Below are 12,712 nucleotides of genomic sequence, written 5' to 3'. Positions count from 1 at the left end.
AAAACACTTTTAATACTGTCCACCTGTACGCCAAGCGAATGTGAACATTTTAAAGGCAAAATGAAAAGCGGAGAGGAAAAAGAAGAAAGGCACAAAGAAACCGGATCAAGGTTAAACGAGGTCGCGAGGGTGTCGTCCTCTCTGGAAAGAACTAGCAGTATGAGACGAAAGCCCAGAGAGCTCCCTCCGCCTGCCATCGAGGACACAGGGAGAAGGGGGCCATCTGCCAGCCCGGAGCAGCCCCTCCCTCACCAGACGTGGAATTAGCCACACCTGGGTCCTGGACTGGCCTTCTGCAGAATGTGATCACAGCGCCCCAGGCCGACTGGGACGGGCTCGATCAGAGCAGACACTGGCTAGCTCAGTAACAGCAGCTCCTCTTTCGCAGGGGGGGGAGGGTGGGCGTTAAAGAAAACAAGATACAGAAAAGGGTGCAGAAGGGTGCAAGGCGGCAGTTCGTCAAGGTTGGTGCGTTCTCCGGTTTTCATACAGTTAGCGAAGAGGCCGGTGACACAGAATTTAGACGTCAGGTCGATGCCAAAATAATGGAAACGGAGTTTTCCCCTGCCACGTGTACACAGGAAAAAGTCACTAATTGAGTGAAACTGGATACAAGAAATAGAAACACCAAATAATTGATGATAGAAGTTCATCCGCACGTCCCGGCAACCACAATAAGAAATGTCACCAGCTCAAAGACAGATTATCGGATGGAATTTTTTGGGTCATTGTAGAAAAAGACACACTCAAAACATCAGGCCACTGAAAAATTAATCATAAGAGAGGAAAGAAGGTATGGTGGACTTACGTTGTTAATTTTACATACGTTGACTAAGGCAAACATCTCTAAACAGCAGAAATGACTAAAACTCAACGTGTAACTAATACAAGTGCTTCTCAAAATGCATAAAGTTAAAAGTATTACGACCATGAGGAGAGACTGACCAAATCGGCAACGAGAATACTGACACGCCCCCTCCCGATAATGGACAGACCCGAAGTCAAAAGTTTAGTGAGAACATCAACAACACAACTAACAATTTGATCTAATGCACGTGTATCAGACCCGACAATCACAGACTAGGCATCGCTCTCAGAAACAGGACACCGTAACGAAAATTTTAAAGCACTAGAAAGCAAACAGTTAACAAAAGTCAGAAAACCAACGAAACCAAGGAAACAAAAAAATAACTTCGGGATAAAGCTAGAGCAGCATCTAGGGGGAAACCACTGAAGATTCCCAAACTTAAATGCTTATAATAGAATCAGGGGTAAGAATAAATGAAAATCAGTCATGAGAAAATTATGAAGGGCAGAAATGAATGAAATAAAACTCAAAGGCGTGTTGAAAGGACCCGGAGCTGGCTTAACAGCAGACGAGGCACGACCCGCGAGCGGGGATTCAGGGACCAGGAGCGGGAGGTGGAAGTCGGGCTCGAGACAGCGCCGTTCTTGCAAGGAGGGGAAACGCGGCGTGGGGCTGGGTCCCGGGGCGCGGCGGGCACGGCGGGCGGTGGCAGGCGGTCTGACGTGCTGCGTGTGGACGTGGCCGTGCAGCTCCGCGGGGCCGCCAACCGGGGGCCGGCCGCGTTTCCCCGACCGGGGCTTCGGGCTCCGTCACGTGACTAGCGGTGGGCGGTGAGATGTGAGCAGAGGTGACAGGGCCGAGGCTGGGCGTGAGCTTGCATGGCGGGCGTTACCACCTGCCTCGGCCGTCGTCCTGGGCAGGTCCTCACTCGTCTGCTCTAGCAGGAGGAGCCGAGGCCCACGTGCAGCAGAGCCGTCCCGACCCGCCCGAGATCTGTTGTGAGAAGCGGAGCCGCCCAGCGGAAGCCGGGCTCCCGCAGGCATGCGGGTGACAATGACCAGGGCTTTGCGTCGGGGGCTTCCGGGCGGGCAGGCAGCCGTAGTGAAGGACAACGTGTGGGTCCACCAAGAGGCAGAGAAAGGAGCGGGGTGGGCGCCACGTTTCGAGATCCAGGCGCTAAGGATCTTCCGAATCCACCGATTTATGGAAATCTTTAAGAAATTGAAGCAGGGTGACAAAAGTCCTACGTAGGCACGTCACAGTCAGCCTGCCGGGCACCAAGGATGAAGAGGGAAGAAACCTTCGGAGCAGCCGAAGGGCCACAGCACTTACAGGGGCGCCGAGAAGCCCAGTGGCCCCGCCCCGGACAGAGGGAGCGCCACACGGGCAGGCTGCAGCGACCGGCTCCGACCACCGACCTGATGCGAAGCAAAAACACCCTTCAAGGCGACCAGATTAAAGTCCCGCCTCCCACTCAGTGTCACCCAGTGGTCCCCCGGGCTAAGAAGCTGCCATGGCCCCGGGCGCTGTGGTGCCCCGCTCGGCTCCCCCCACCCCCACCCCGCAGCCGCTTCCAGAGACAAGCTGCCCGTGGTGGGGACGCGCTGGGCTCAGCTTCCCCTGGGGGGCGGCCCGGGCCCGCTCAGAGTGCGGTTGTCTGGCTTCTAGGCCACGTGCAGGGAGAGGTCTGGTCTGCTCAGGCGTCTGCAGCCTCCCCGGGGGCCTCGTGACCGGGTCACCCTCATGGTCGCTGCTCCTGCTGCCAGTTGGTGACGGTCCCCGCGCCGAGGGTGAGGAAGCCGAGCCCGAGCTGCTCAGGAGCAGCCCCCGAGGCGAGGGTGGACGGCAGATTCAGCAGGCGAGGGGACGCCTCTCGGGGACACGGGAAGGCAAGGCCTTTCCAGGCGGCTACGCTGCAGGCCACAGGCTGCCTCGTGGGCGTCTCTCGGAGCCCACGTAGAACCCCCGCCACAGACCGGTCCCACCTGGCGAGGGGCTGGGGGTGCGGCCCCCCGACCCCCGCTGTCACTGGTACCTCAGGGACTGAGGGGGCGTTTGTTCCCCAGCACCCCTGGCCTTTCTTGCTGGGTAGGGGCGCGGGGCCCAGGGGCGAGGCCGGGGTCCGGGTGGGCAGCGATGCCGTCCGCTGCCCCATCACGTTGGAGCCGCGTAAGTGCCTCCCACAGTGGCCACGAGGGGCCCCCCGAGGCAGAGAGGAGGGGGGCGAAGCGGGAAGCTGGCCCAAGGCCTCACCGCGGGGGGGGCACAACCGGGCGTGAGAGCCACGCGCTCCGGTCCCCGAGCCTGCAGGACTCCCTGAGTAGGTCTCCTCCGCTGCCCGGGACTGTGGGAAGCAGGTGCAGAGCCCAAGGCCCGCACAGCTGTCGCCCCAGAACCCCCTTCCGTGGGCCCATGCAGGGGCGGTGTCCAGCGTGTAGGAGGTGCAGGGAATGTCTGCAGAGTGAGTGAGTTAATGAACAGCTTCGGTGGCCCGGAGCCTCTCTGACAGGGTGGCCAGGCTCCTGCTGCCCGTCCGAGTCACCCAGCCCGGGGCTGCAGCCTCAGAGCTCCCCACTCCACGCGGCTTGAGGGGGCCCCGAGGGGCGCATGCCTCTGCCACACGAGAAGGTGCTGCTGGCGAAGCCATGGGCTCAGGCGCACGCCCGCCCCCTGCGCCCAGCTTCCAGAGCCCCCCCCTCGCCCCCACGTTTCTGCCTTGCCAGCCGGGGGTGCTAGAGGGTGCTGGGCACCCGAGGGCAGGAGCCGTGACTGGCGGAGCCGTCCCTTGGCACTGCATGAAACAGGACAATGGAGTGTGACATTTCACAGCCACGACCTGCCCAGGGTGCCACCAAGACTGCCGGAGCAGAACTCAGGGTGCCCTTGCCAGAGAGGGAGCCGCTGCCGCACAGACGTCCCCGGAGGCGGCTGGCCTGCTCGCCGGGGCCGCGCCGGCTGGCGAGCGGCCGCTCACCGTCCTGGCCCAGCTCCAGCGCCCCTGCTCCAGGCGGCGGGCTGTCGGGCCCGGCCCGGCTCTGCCCCAGCGTGCGGACCGCAGGCTGGGCCGTCTCAGGCGTGGCTTACGGAGCGCCGGCAGCTGGGACACCCCGGTCGATCCAGTCTGCCACCTCCTCGGTCCTGGAGATACCAGCCGCCCACGCTCCGGAACACGGGCCGCCCCCCACCTCGCTGTGCGGACGGCCGGACCCGGAGCAGCTGCCGTGGGGGCCCCTGGGACAGCGACCCCTGTTCTCCTCCTCCCCAGTCCCACCTCCTGAGGGAGCCTGGGAGGCTTCGGGAGGGGCCGACGGGGACATGCCGGGCAAGCAGCGCCTAGTGCTGCTGCGTGCACGCTCAACGCCCCACGCCGAGGCCGGGGTCCCCCAGGCTGCTGCAGGGAAGCCGGTGTCTCCCCCCTGCAGGAACCGCCAGGCGGCAGTGCTGGGCGGGGCCGGGCCCTGGGCGTGGGGGAAGGGAGGGCAGAGGCGGGACGGGCGCGGGGCGGCACTGCTCGGAACACCGCGCCTGCTCACGACACTCGCGGGGCCCACCCGTCCACCCCGCCGGCTGCCACCGGAGCCCCTCGCGAGGCGCTCTGTGCCCACGGCGAACTCGCCTTCCCTAGGTCAGAGACTCAAACAGCTCCCTGTGGCCGAGGCTCTGACCAGGGTCAGGGCTCGGAGTGTGACCGGGGCCAGGGTGCAGAGTCCTCTTTGGTGCATGCAGGCACAGGAGCACCCTGTTTCCAGGCCCGCCTGACAGCGAGGGCCCGCGTTTGCATGCTGGCCCCGCTCCCCGTCCTCAGCACGGGAGAGAGGGACCGAGAGGCCGGCCGGGGGGGGCAGGGCTGGGGCATGGTGCGTGTGGCTCTGGCTCTTGGAGTTCCTAGTGGAGGCCGAGGGCTCTCGCCAGAGCATGGGACCCGGCCCCTCTGGGCCGCCAGGGTCCATGCTGGAGGCGCAGTCCCGGGCCTCACGTCGTCTGCTTTCCTCACCTGCCCTGCACACCTGTGGGGCAGGGAGCCCTGCGTGTCTCATCTTGGCGACCTGGGGGTGGAGTGCACCAGGCTGGGGACCAGGTTAATTGTGGCCTGGGGCGGAGTCGGGCGTTAATTGGAGAGGGCGACGCCTGATTAGGTGGTGCCCTGTCCCCAGCCCCTGGGCGCTGGGGCCTGCGTTCCTCAGCCATGGCCGCCCCCGCTTCCTGAGGGAGACCCCAGAGGCCAGGGCCCCTCTCGGCCCGGCCCCACGGCGCGGCAGAGTTTTTGCCCCGAAAGGTCTTTGAGAGCCACGGGGGTTAGTGCCTCCCAGGTCACTCAATTAGAGGGAAAAAAGCTCTCGCGGACCCCCGAACTCGTAGATCCCAATTTGAGAAGCGCGGTGCCCACCGGGGAAGATCGAGCCGGCTTTGCCTGTGAGAGTTTGGGGACCCATCGTGGGCTCGTCTCGCCCTCATCCCTTCCGTCAGCTCCTCTGCCTTCGAGAGTCTCCCCTCCTCGCCCCACTTCAGAAGGCGGCGCCCCCCTCCCCGGCACCCTCTCCCCGCCTCGTGCGTTCTCCAGGCAGAGGCCTTTGCCCTGGTAGCACCACGGCCGGACACAGGGCCCATGGTCGTCACCCGAGTGACCTCTGTAAACGTGGGTGCCCCACACCCCACACTCAGCCGGGCACCGAGTGGGGATCAGCAGATTGTTCCCTTCCTGGGCGGGGGAGCCCAGGACCCCAGGCTCTCTCTTCCCCTCCCACGGCTGCACGCTCACTCACCGCGGTCTGGGGGGTTCCTTGGGTGCCGGGGTGGGGGCAGGGCGAGAAGCAGGTCTGTGTTCAGTGAGGTGGGGCTGGTCCCAGAGCCATCTGAGGTGGCGATAGCGGCCTCCACGGGTGGCGAGGGGCTCCCCGGAAGGGGAGCCCAGGCAAGGCCCTGCCAGGAACCGGAGGTGCTCCTGGCCCCGGGCACCCAACGGGCCCCTCCCTGCTGGCCTGCGAGCCGGGTCCAGGGCCAGCCCGTGTCCGGCCTTCCAGACGAGTCAGCGGCCTCGTGGCACCGGCCTCGGTTCCATCGTCCCCGACCAGACACGCGCCCCTCGCAGCGCAGCCGGGACCCGCCTCGGGCCGGGCCTCAGGGGCCGGTCCCTGCCCCAGGACAGCTCCGAGGAGGGCCGAGCTCGGAGGGGGCGTGGAGGGACAGGACGCGGCGGACGGGGCAGAGCGGAGTGAGCCGGGGCGGCCGGCGTGGACTTGGGAGCTCGGCTGGCACGCGCTCGCTCGGCACTCAGGCCAAGTCCAGGGGAGGTGACGGGCAGGGCTCTGGGTTCTGCCGCCGTTCACAGTGCCCTGTGAGGGTGGGCTCACCTGGCGGGTCTACCTTTCTCTTTTGGGGGCTGGGGCAAGGGGGGGCCCACACATCATATGGCCAAACATATGTCAGTTCCAAAAGAAGCTAAAAAACTGGTAAAATAAAATATCGTTGACAAATACATCGTCAAAACAAAGCAGGCAGCCTGGCGTGAACTTCGACCGCGGGGTCCCCGGTCCCCCGCGCTGGCGGTGGCTGCTCAGCGAGCCTGTGCCCCGCCGGAGACCTGAGCCACGCTGCATTACAAGAGCCCCATGCGCAAGCGGGGGGCTCCCAGCCAGGCTCCGGCCCCGCCTCCTGCCCCTCCCGCCATGCTTTGCTGTCCTTGGGCCTGGCGGTCAGCACCCAGCAGCTCGGCCCCTCTCCTCGGGCAGGTGCAGAAGAGGCTCGTGGGGATCTGGGAAGGGCACAGGCTCCAGGCGGGCCCCACCTGGGCGCAGGCCGGGGCAGGGGCTCTAAACGTGTCCTGGGCGAAGATGACCTGCCAGGGAGGGGACGTGGGGACAACGTCCCAGCCGGAGCCGGAGCCGGAGCCGTGAGGCCTGGAGTCTGGCCTGGAGGCCCAGGGTGGACGGAGGCTGGAGGGGAGTGGGGAGTGAGGTGGAGTTAGCGGAGAGCGGGAGCCTCGGGACTTTCAGAAGACCGTCACAGGGTCGCAGGTCAGAGGGGCGGCTGTGGCCACTGCCCTAGACGAGGCGCAGGACCCTGGGAGGCGATGAAGCGGAGTGGGGGTGAGCGCCCACGCCTCAGCCTCTGGAACCCCGGCCAGAGCCCGGCACAGGCTCTGCGGCAGCCGGCGGTGGGCAGACCATTTCTCATGCCCCCCAGGGCGCCCTCATCACCCGTGGTCCCCAGAGGCTGGCCTGACGGCCGGGCGGGCAGCGACGAGTGCCCACTGGGATGTCAGGGCACCTCCGACTCTGCCCCTTTGGGTTCAGGTGGCCCCGGCGTCCCTGGGAGCGCGCTACAACGCCGTCTCAGGGCCCCCCCGGGGCCTCCGAGCCCAAATCGACGCTCACCAGAGCCCCGGAGCTCTGCGTGCGCATGGGGAATCGAGACGTGGGGTCCAAAGCCAGCCTTGGTTTCCTCCGTTAAACGGGTCTGGGGCCTCCCCGCCTGCCCTGGCCCAGAGGCGGTAGCGATGCCCACTTGAAAGAGGTCCGGGCAGGCTGTGCCTCCCAGGCCCCCAGAGTGAGCCGTCACCCATAAACCACTGTCCGTGCCTCCCTCCTCCCCAGCCCAACCCCGAGGCCTCATGGGACAAGGGACAGGAAGCCGAGGCCGGGACAGAGGGACCGGCAGGGAGGGGGCATGGGTTACCTTTTGAGAGCCCCCAGGGCCCCCGGGGCAGGGCAAAGGGAAGCCTGGGCACATGAGTCAGGCTGGCCCCGCTCTCCCAAGCTCGTCTCCAGCTAAATTACCGGGTCTGGCCGGCCGGCCATATAAAGGCGGCCACACAGCCCCGCCGCGGTCCCTGCAGCAGACGGTCGCGATGAGGCTGCTCCTGGTGCTCCTGCTTCTGGCTGCTGTCTGCACGGGCCTGGGTAAGGGTTGCCGACCTGGGCGGAAGGGACAGGGATGGACAGCTGCCCGGCGGGGCCGGCTCTGGTCTCAGGGGTCTGCAGTGTCAGCCTGGGCGGGGGGCTGCCGGGAGTGAGGGGAGGCCCTCGTGGCTGCTCTGTGTCCAGCCAGACCTGGAGACCTTTGTGTTCCCTTGGTCCCAGTTTCCGGTATGTCTGGCTTTGCAGGGGGCGGCAGTGAAAGACTCAGGTGAGAGGCGCAGGGCGCAGAGCCCCGGGCTGGCCGGCGGGATCTGGGTTCGAGCCACAGTCCCATCGGTCCCGTTTCCACTGGACACAGGGATTTCTGGGAGGCAGGGCTCAACGCTAAGACCAGGCAAACGGAGTGGTCGCCCTTTCCAGCCCCAGCTCAGCCCCTGCCCGACGACCTGGCTGTGTGACCCCGAAACAGAAGAGCCCCTGCGGCTTTCGAGGCCACCGGAAAGGGGGCCCGGGGAGGGGCGACAGAGCCTGTGATTATCAGCTAAACAATTATTATCCAGGGTTAATTAGCCCCATCAGCCTCCCCTGAGTGGGTGCTGAGGTGAGCCGTGGGTGGAAGGAGGCCCCTCGGCCATCTGTCCCGGTCCGGGGAGGCTACAGAGACAGGTGGAGGGGACGTTTGGGCCAGGACACAGGCTGGCTCTGGGGCAGGGCAGAGGGCAAGGTGGCAGGTCAGGAGAGAGACTGGCAAGGCGAGAGGCGGGAGGGGCCACAGGTGTTTGGCAGGCAGCCCCCGGGCCCCGTGTCCCGGCCACAGCACTGCGAGGAGGGCGCGGGCGGGGACCTGGCCGCCCCCTCTGCCGGTCTTGGCTCCCCTGGGAGGCTGATACTGGACGGCACCTGTGGGAAGGGCCACTGCTCCAGGGGCCTGAGGAGATGCCCCATGAAGTCTCGGCATGGCCCCAGGACAGCGGGATGTCCTGGAGGCCCCTGGAGGGACCTAGGAGAGTCTCCCTGCCCTCACCAGCACCCAGGACGTAGTTATGGACAGGGGCCACCCCCCGATGGGAAGGCCTGTCCTTCTTGGGGGTTTCGGAACCCTGGCCCAGGAAGCGAGGCCTCTGAGCTGGGGGCACTGAGCTCGACCCATCACTTGCCTGTGGTTCGGCCAAAAGCGTCTCCACTCTCCACGCCGGGACGAGGGCTCTGACACCGGTTGGCCCACCAAGGGGACGTAAGCCCATTCCACAGGCGCTGGCTCCAAGGTCAGGGTGGGTGTGCCTAGTCCCACCACCCTCGAAGGCGCCCCTTGCAAGAAGCCCCCCGTGGGCCCCCCGCAGGACTCCCGGCCCTGGCACAGATGCCCCCCTCCGCTCCGCACCGCGGCAAGGTGCCCCCGGCTGGCCCGCCGGCCACCTGTCCCCCCCACCCCCCGCCCCAGACCCCGGGTCCTCCCAGCCTGGTCCCAGCTGGCCCGGCCTCCACCATGCTGCGCCTTCTGCCTGACGGTCCTTTCCCCAGGTGACGAATAGAAGTCCCTGCACCTGTGCACGTGCGGCTCCGGGGCCATGCATTGCAGGAAGTTTTCCTAGATGGCCCTGCCCTTGATCGAGACCACTTGCCCTCCTGGCCAGGTGGCCCCAGCATCCCTGCACCTCGGCCGCCCCTGCGCAGCCTGTAGGGGTCTCTCGTGGTCTCCCTGCCATGAGGACCTAGGGCCGGTCACACTGCACGCAGGGACTCTCCAGGACCACGGCCTTTTGCCGCAGACTCCCCATCGATGGGCCGGGGCATGGTCGCCGGCAGCCCCAGGCAGTGACGGGCGGCCCAGTCCTTCCATGAACTAAGCATCCCCGGCCCGGCCCATGCGCAAGGTCGTCAGAGCCACAGCCATCCTCGGTCCCCAGTCCCGGCAGCGGTCCCAGCCCAGGGCCTCGTGGGGGTGAGGGGCAGGGGCCCAATCCACCCTGGGCCGCAGGGGGTCCCATCTTCCAGGTGGGGACACTGTGGCTCGCAGAGGGAGGGGACCATGACAAGTGGGACCCAGGCCACCTCGGAAGCTGACATGCTGCCCCACGTCCTCTTCCCCGAGGACCAACCCTGCAGACGCCCACGCCCCACCTCAGCCCCACGCCGGCTGCGGGGCTAGTGCTCACAGACACAGGGCCCGTCACACCACCTGTCCCCAACTCCACCCCTCCCAGGGGACCAGGAGCATCTCTGGAGGGAGGGGGGGAAGGAGGGAGAGAGAAGGAGGCGGCTCAGGCCGGCCAGGTGGCGCTGTGTCCGCGTGGCCCGGGCCAGGCCGCCCCTGACGCCTGCCCTTCCCTCCCCCAGCCCGGGCCCTGCAGTGCCACGTGTGCTGTGGCCACGAGAACTGCGAGTCGCTGGCGGAGTGCGCCCCGGCGGACAAGTACTGTGTGATCACGCGGGCCAGTGAGTAGCTCCCCGCGCCCGCCCGGCCCCTGGCCAGGCCCCCGGGGACAGCGCCCCTTCCAGCAGGAGCCCGAGGAGCGGCGCGCCCCGGCCGCCGGTGGCGGGGATGAGCACGGCCCCCTACCAGCGCCTGGCAGTCTCGTGTCGACGCGGGGGTTGGCGCTCCCCCAGCTCCTCGGGACCGAAGCGTGGGCTTTACCGTTTCAGAGGGAGTCCATGCTGAGTCGGACCCGAGGGTGACAGTGACGGGCAAGGGCAAGGTGTAGGCCGGGTCATGGGAGGTCACATCGCAGGCGTCTGAGCCTAGCCAGGACACGACCCTGGGGAGCTCGAAACCTTAGGGGTGGCCAGGAAGGAACAGCGGGGGTAGGTGAGCCCCTGAAACGAAGGGGACCCCAAAAGCTGCTGCAGGGTTGCCCCTGCCCCCGAGAGGAGAATGCGTGATGTGGGCGGCTGCATGCGGTCGGGCGCCCGGGCAGGGAGCAGGGTCGTTTCTGAGGCAGCGAGGGGCCCCGGTAGTGTCCCCAGCCCCCCACTGCACAAAGCAGGGGCTCTGCCGGGGCAGGGTGGCCCACTGGGGTCCCAGGCCACCCTTTGAACCAGAGCTCCCCAGGGATCCCGATGCCAACAAAGGCCGTTCCAGCTGGGACCCAGAGCCCCTCCCCCTAACGGGGAGGCACAGGGCCCCCCTGAGTGCACGGCAGGGCCGGGACCCACACTGGGCTCCTTCTCCCCACCCCACAGCCGACCCTCGCCCTCCTCAGCCCAGGGACGCTGCGAGGGATCCCTGTGCCCCCTCGAATACCTCCCTGGCTGGGCGGACAACCTGCCACTTTCTCAGGGGCTGGGGACAGCCATCCACCTCTGGCTGAGCCCTGGGTGCCGAGGCCACAGGCAGACCCTCTCCCCTTCAGTCGCCTGGCGATGGGCCTGGCACCCACCGGCCGTGGCACAAGGCGGGGACCTCCGGGTTCTTGGTCTCCAGGGCGCATGGGCTCGGGGGAGGTGACCCCAAAACAACGAACCTCCCCGAGAGGGGCAGACGGGTCGGCGCTGCTGCCCCCTGGTGCTCCACCCCCGTGGCCCCAGCATGCCTGGGACCCCCCACAGGCTCCCTTCAGCCCTGACGCCTCAGCTCCTACTCCCAGGGCATGACTGGACTCCCCGAGGGCCCCGAGCGGCAAACCCTAGACTCCTTGGCCGACGGTGCCCGCGTCACCCCGCCGCCCGCCTGCCCCTCCCTGGCCGCCTGCAGCATCTGTCTGCCCACCTGGCCAGCCAGGTAGCACTGCCAGAGCGTCTTCTGGGCGTGGGGCTGTGCCTGCCCTCCAGGGCAGGGGGACGTGGGGACAGCCGGACAGCCTGACCACGTGATGACAGGCCCCGGCTGACCGCTGGGGAGGGTGCACTGCTCCGGAGGGGCGGTGAGCGGGGACCCCACCCGAGTGCGGAGGGTGCCGGAGCAGAGGGAGGGGGTCCTAGAGCAGCAACTGTGGGGACACGAGCCCTGGGCCTGGACCTCCGTGGACCCGTTTTCTGGGGACACCTCCCGCCGCAGGCCGCCCAGCAAAGAGCTGACCCGCTCTGGCCTGTAACGAAGATAAACGGCAGAGTCCACTGCTGCGCCCCGCCGGGCACCAGGCCTGGGGCGTCGGTCCGTCCCCAGACCGGACCCCCCGGCAGTCCCAGCTCACTCTCCTGCTGCTCAGGCCCGGGACCTGGCGCCCAGAGCCCGCCCAGCGAGGAGGTGGCTGTGCGTGCATGTCAGCAGGTGCTGGGGGGCACACACGGCGGGGGTCTGGGGCGGATGCTCCCCCTCCCCGGGGCTCTGCCACCCAGGACCCTGAGAGCCGTGAGCCAGCGGCCGTATCCTCGCGCCCCTTACCCCCCATTTCCCGAGACTTTCCAGTCCCAGGAAGGGACCAGGGTGAGTGTGGGGCCTGGTGTTCCCTCTGGACCCTGAAGCCCAGAGCAGAGAGGCCTCCCTGGTGTCCGTCAGTGGGAAGGGGCAGAGGGGAGCCCCACGTCGCTCCTTGGCCCCATGGCCCCATGTCATGACGGAGCCTGGTCTGAGGGGGAGACGGGACTCCCCTGGCCCACGGTACCGAGGACCGAGGTCCCCACACACAGCGCAAGGCTCTGAGACACCACGGGAAGCCCCCGGGGCCCTGGGAGCTTGCGGTGGCCGCCGTGCGGGCGTCTGGGCCGTAGCCCCCTCCCGGGGACAGAGCGCGCCACCCACGGGCCTCGCCCCTCTCTCTGCAGCCAACCCTGGCGGCATCCTGGTGATGAAATCCTGCGCCCCGACCTGCCCCAACAGCACCGTGTCCGCGGACGGCCGCACCCTCTCCGTGTCCTGCTGCCAGGGCAGCCAGTGCAACCGCAGCGCCGCGGCCGGCCTGGCCGGGGGCCGCGCGGCCCTGTGGGTGGGCGCCGCGGCCGGCCTGCTCTGGCTGCTGCTCTGGGCGGCCTGCTGAGCCCGCCCGCCGCAGGCCGGCCCTGGCGCGCGCCTGGCCCCTCCGTGCCGCTGCACCGCCGTCTCCGGCCTGTGATGCTCCCGGCACACGCCCCCCTGGCGGGAATGGCCCCCCCCTCCTGTGACGCCCCTCTG

General features: G+C 67.3%; 1 protein-coding gene across 1 annotated transcript; it reads left to right on the top strand.

Moving 5' to 3' along the window:
* Positions 1-7,655: 7,655 nt before the first annotated feature.
* On the top strand, positions 7,656-12,578 carry LOC107507855 (secreted Ly-6/uPAR domain-containing protein 2-like). The gene is made up of 3 exons (XM_016139178.2): positions 7,656-7,707; positions 10,003-10,101; positions 12,367-12,578. The coding sequence occupies exons 1-3, from the start codon at positions 7,656-7,658 to the stop codon at positions 12,576-12,578; spliced, it is 363 nt and encodes a 120-aa protein (XP_015994664.2).
* The last annotated feature ends 134 nt before the right edge of the window (positions 12,579-12,712 follow it).

Source organism: Rousettus aegyptiacus, unplaced genomic scaffold (assembly GCF_014176215.1).
Source record: "Rousettus aegyptiacus isolate mRouAeg1 unplaced genomic scaffold, mRouAeg1.p scaffold_m13_p_15, whole genome shotgun sequence".
In the NCBI taxonomy this organism is placed as follows: Eukaryota; Metazoa; Chordata; class Mammalia; order Chiroptera; family Pteropodidae; genus Rousettus; species Rousettus aegyptiacus.
The sequence above is the reverse complement of the archived record's forward strand: the minus strand, read 5'-3'. Positions and strand labels throughout refer to the sequence as shown.

Excerpts from the sequence above, each read along its gene's own strand:
- LOC107507855 (XM_016139178.2), top strand. The coding sequence starts at position 7,656 with ATGAGGCTGCTCCTGGTGCTCCTGCTTCTGGCTGCTGTCTGCACGGGC. Across the intron at positions 7,708-10,002 it reads TGCTGTCTGCACGGGCCTGG|CCCGGGCCCTGCAGTGCCAC; the intron begins GTAAGGGTTGCC and ends TCCCTCCCCCAG. Across the intron at positions 10,102-12,366 it reads CTGTGTGATCACGCGGGCCA|CCAACCCTGGCGGCATCCTG; the intron begins GTGAGTAGCTCC and ends CTCTCTCTGCAG.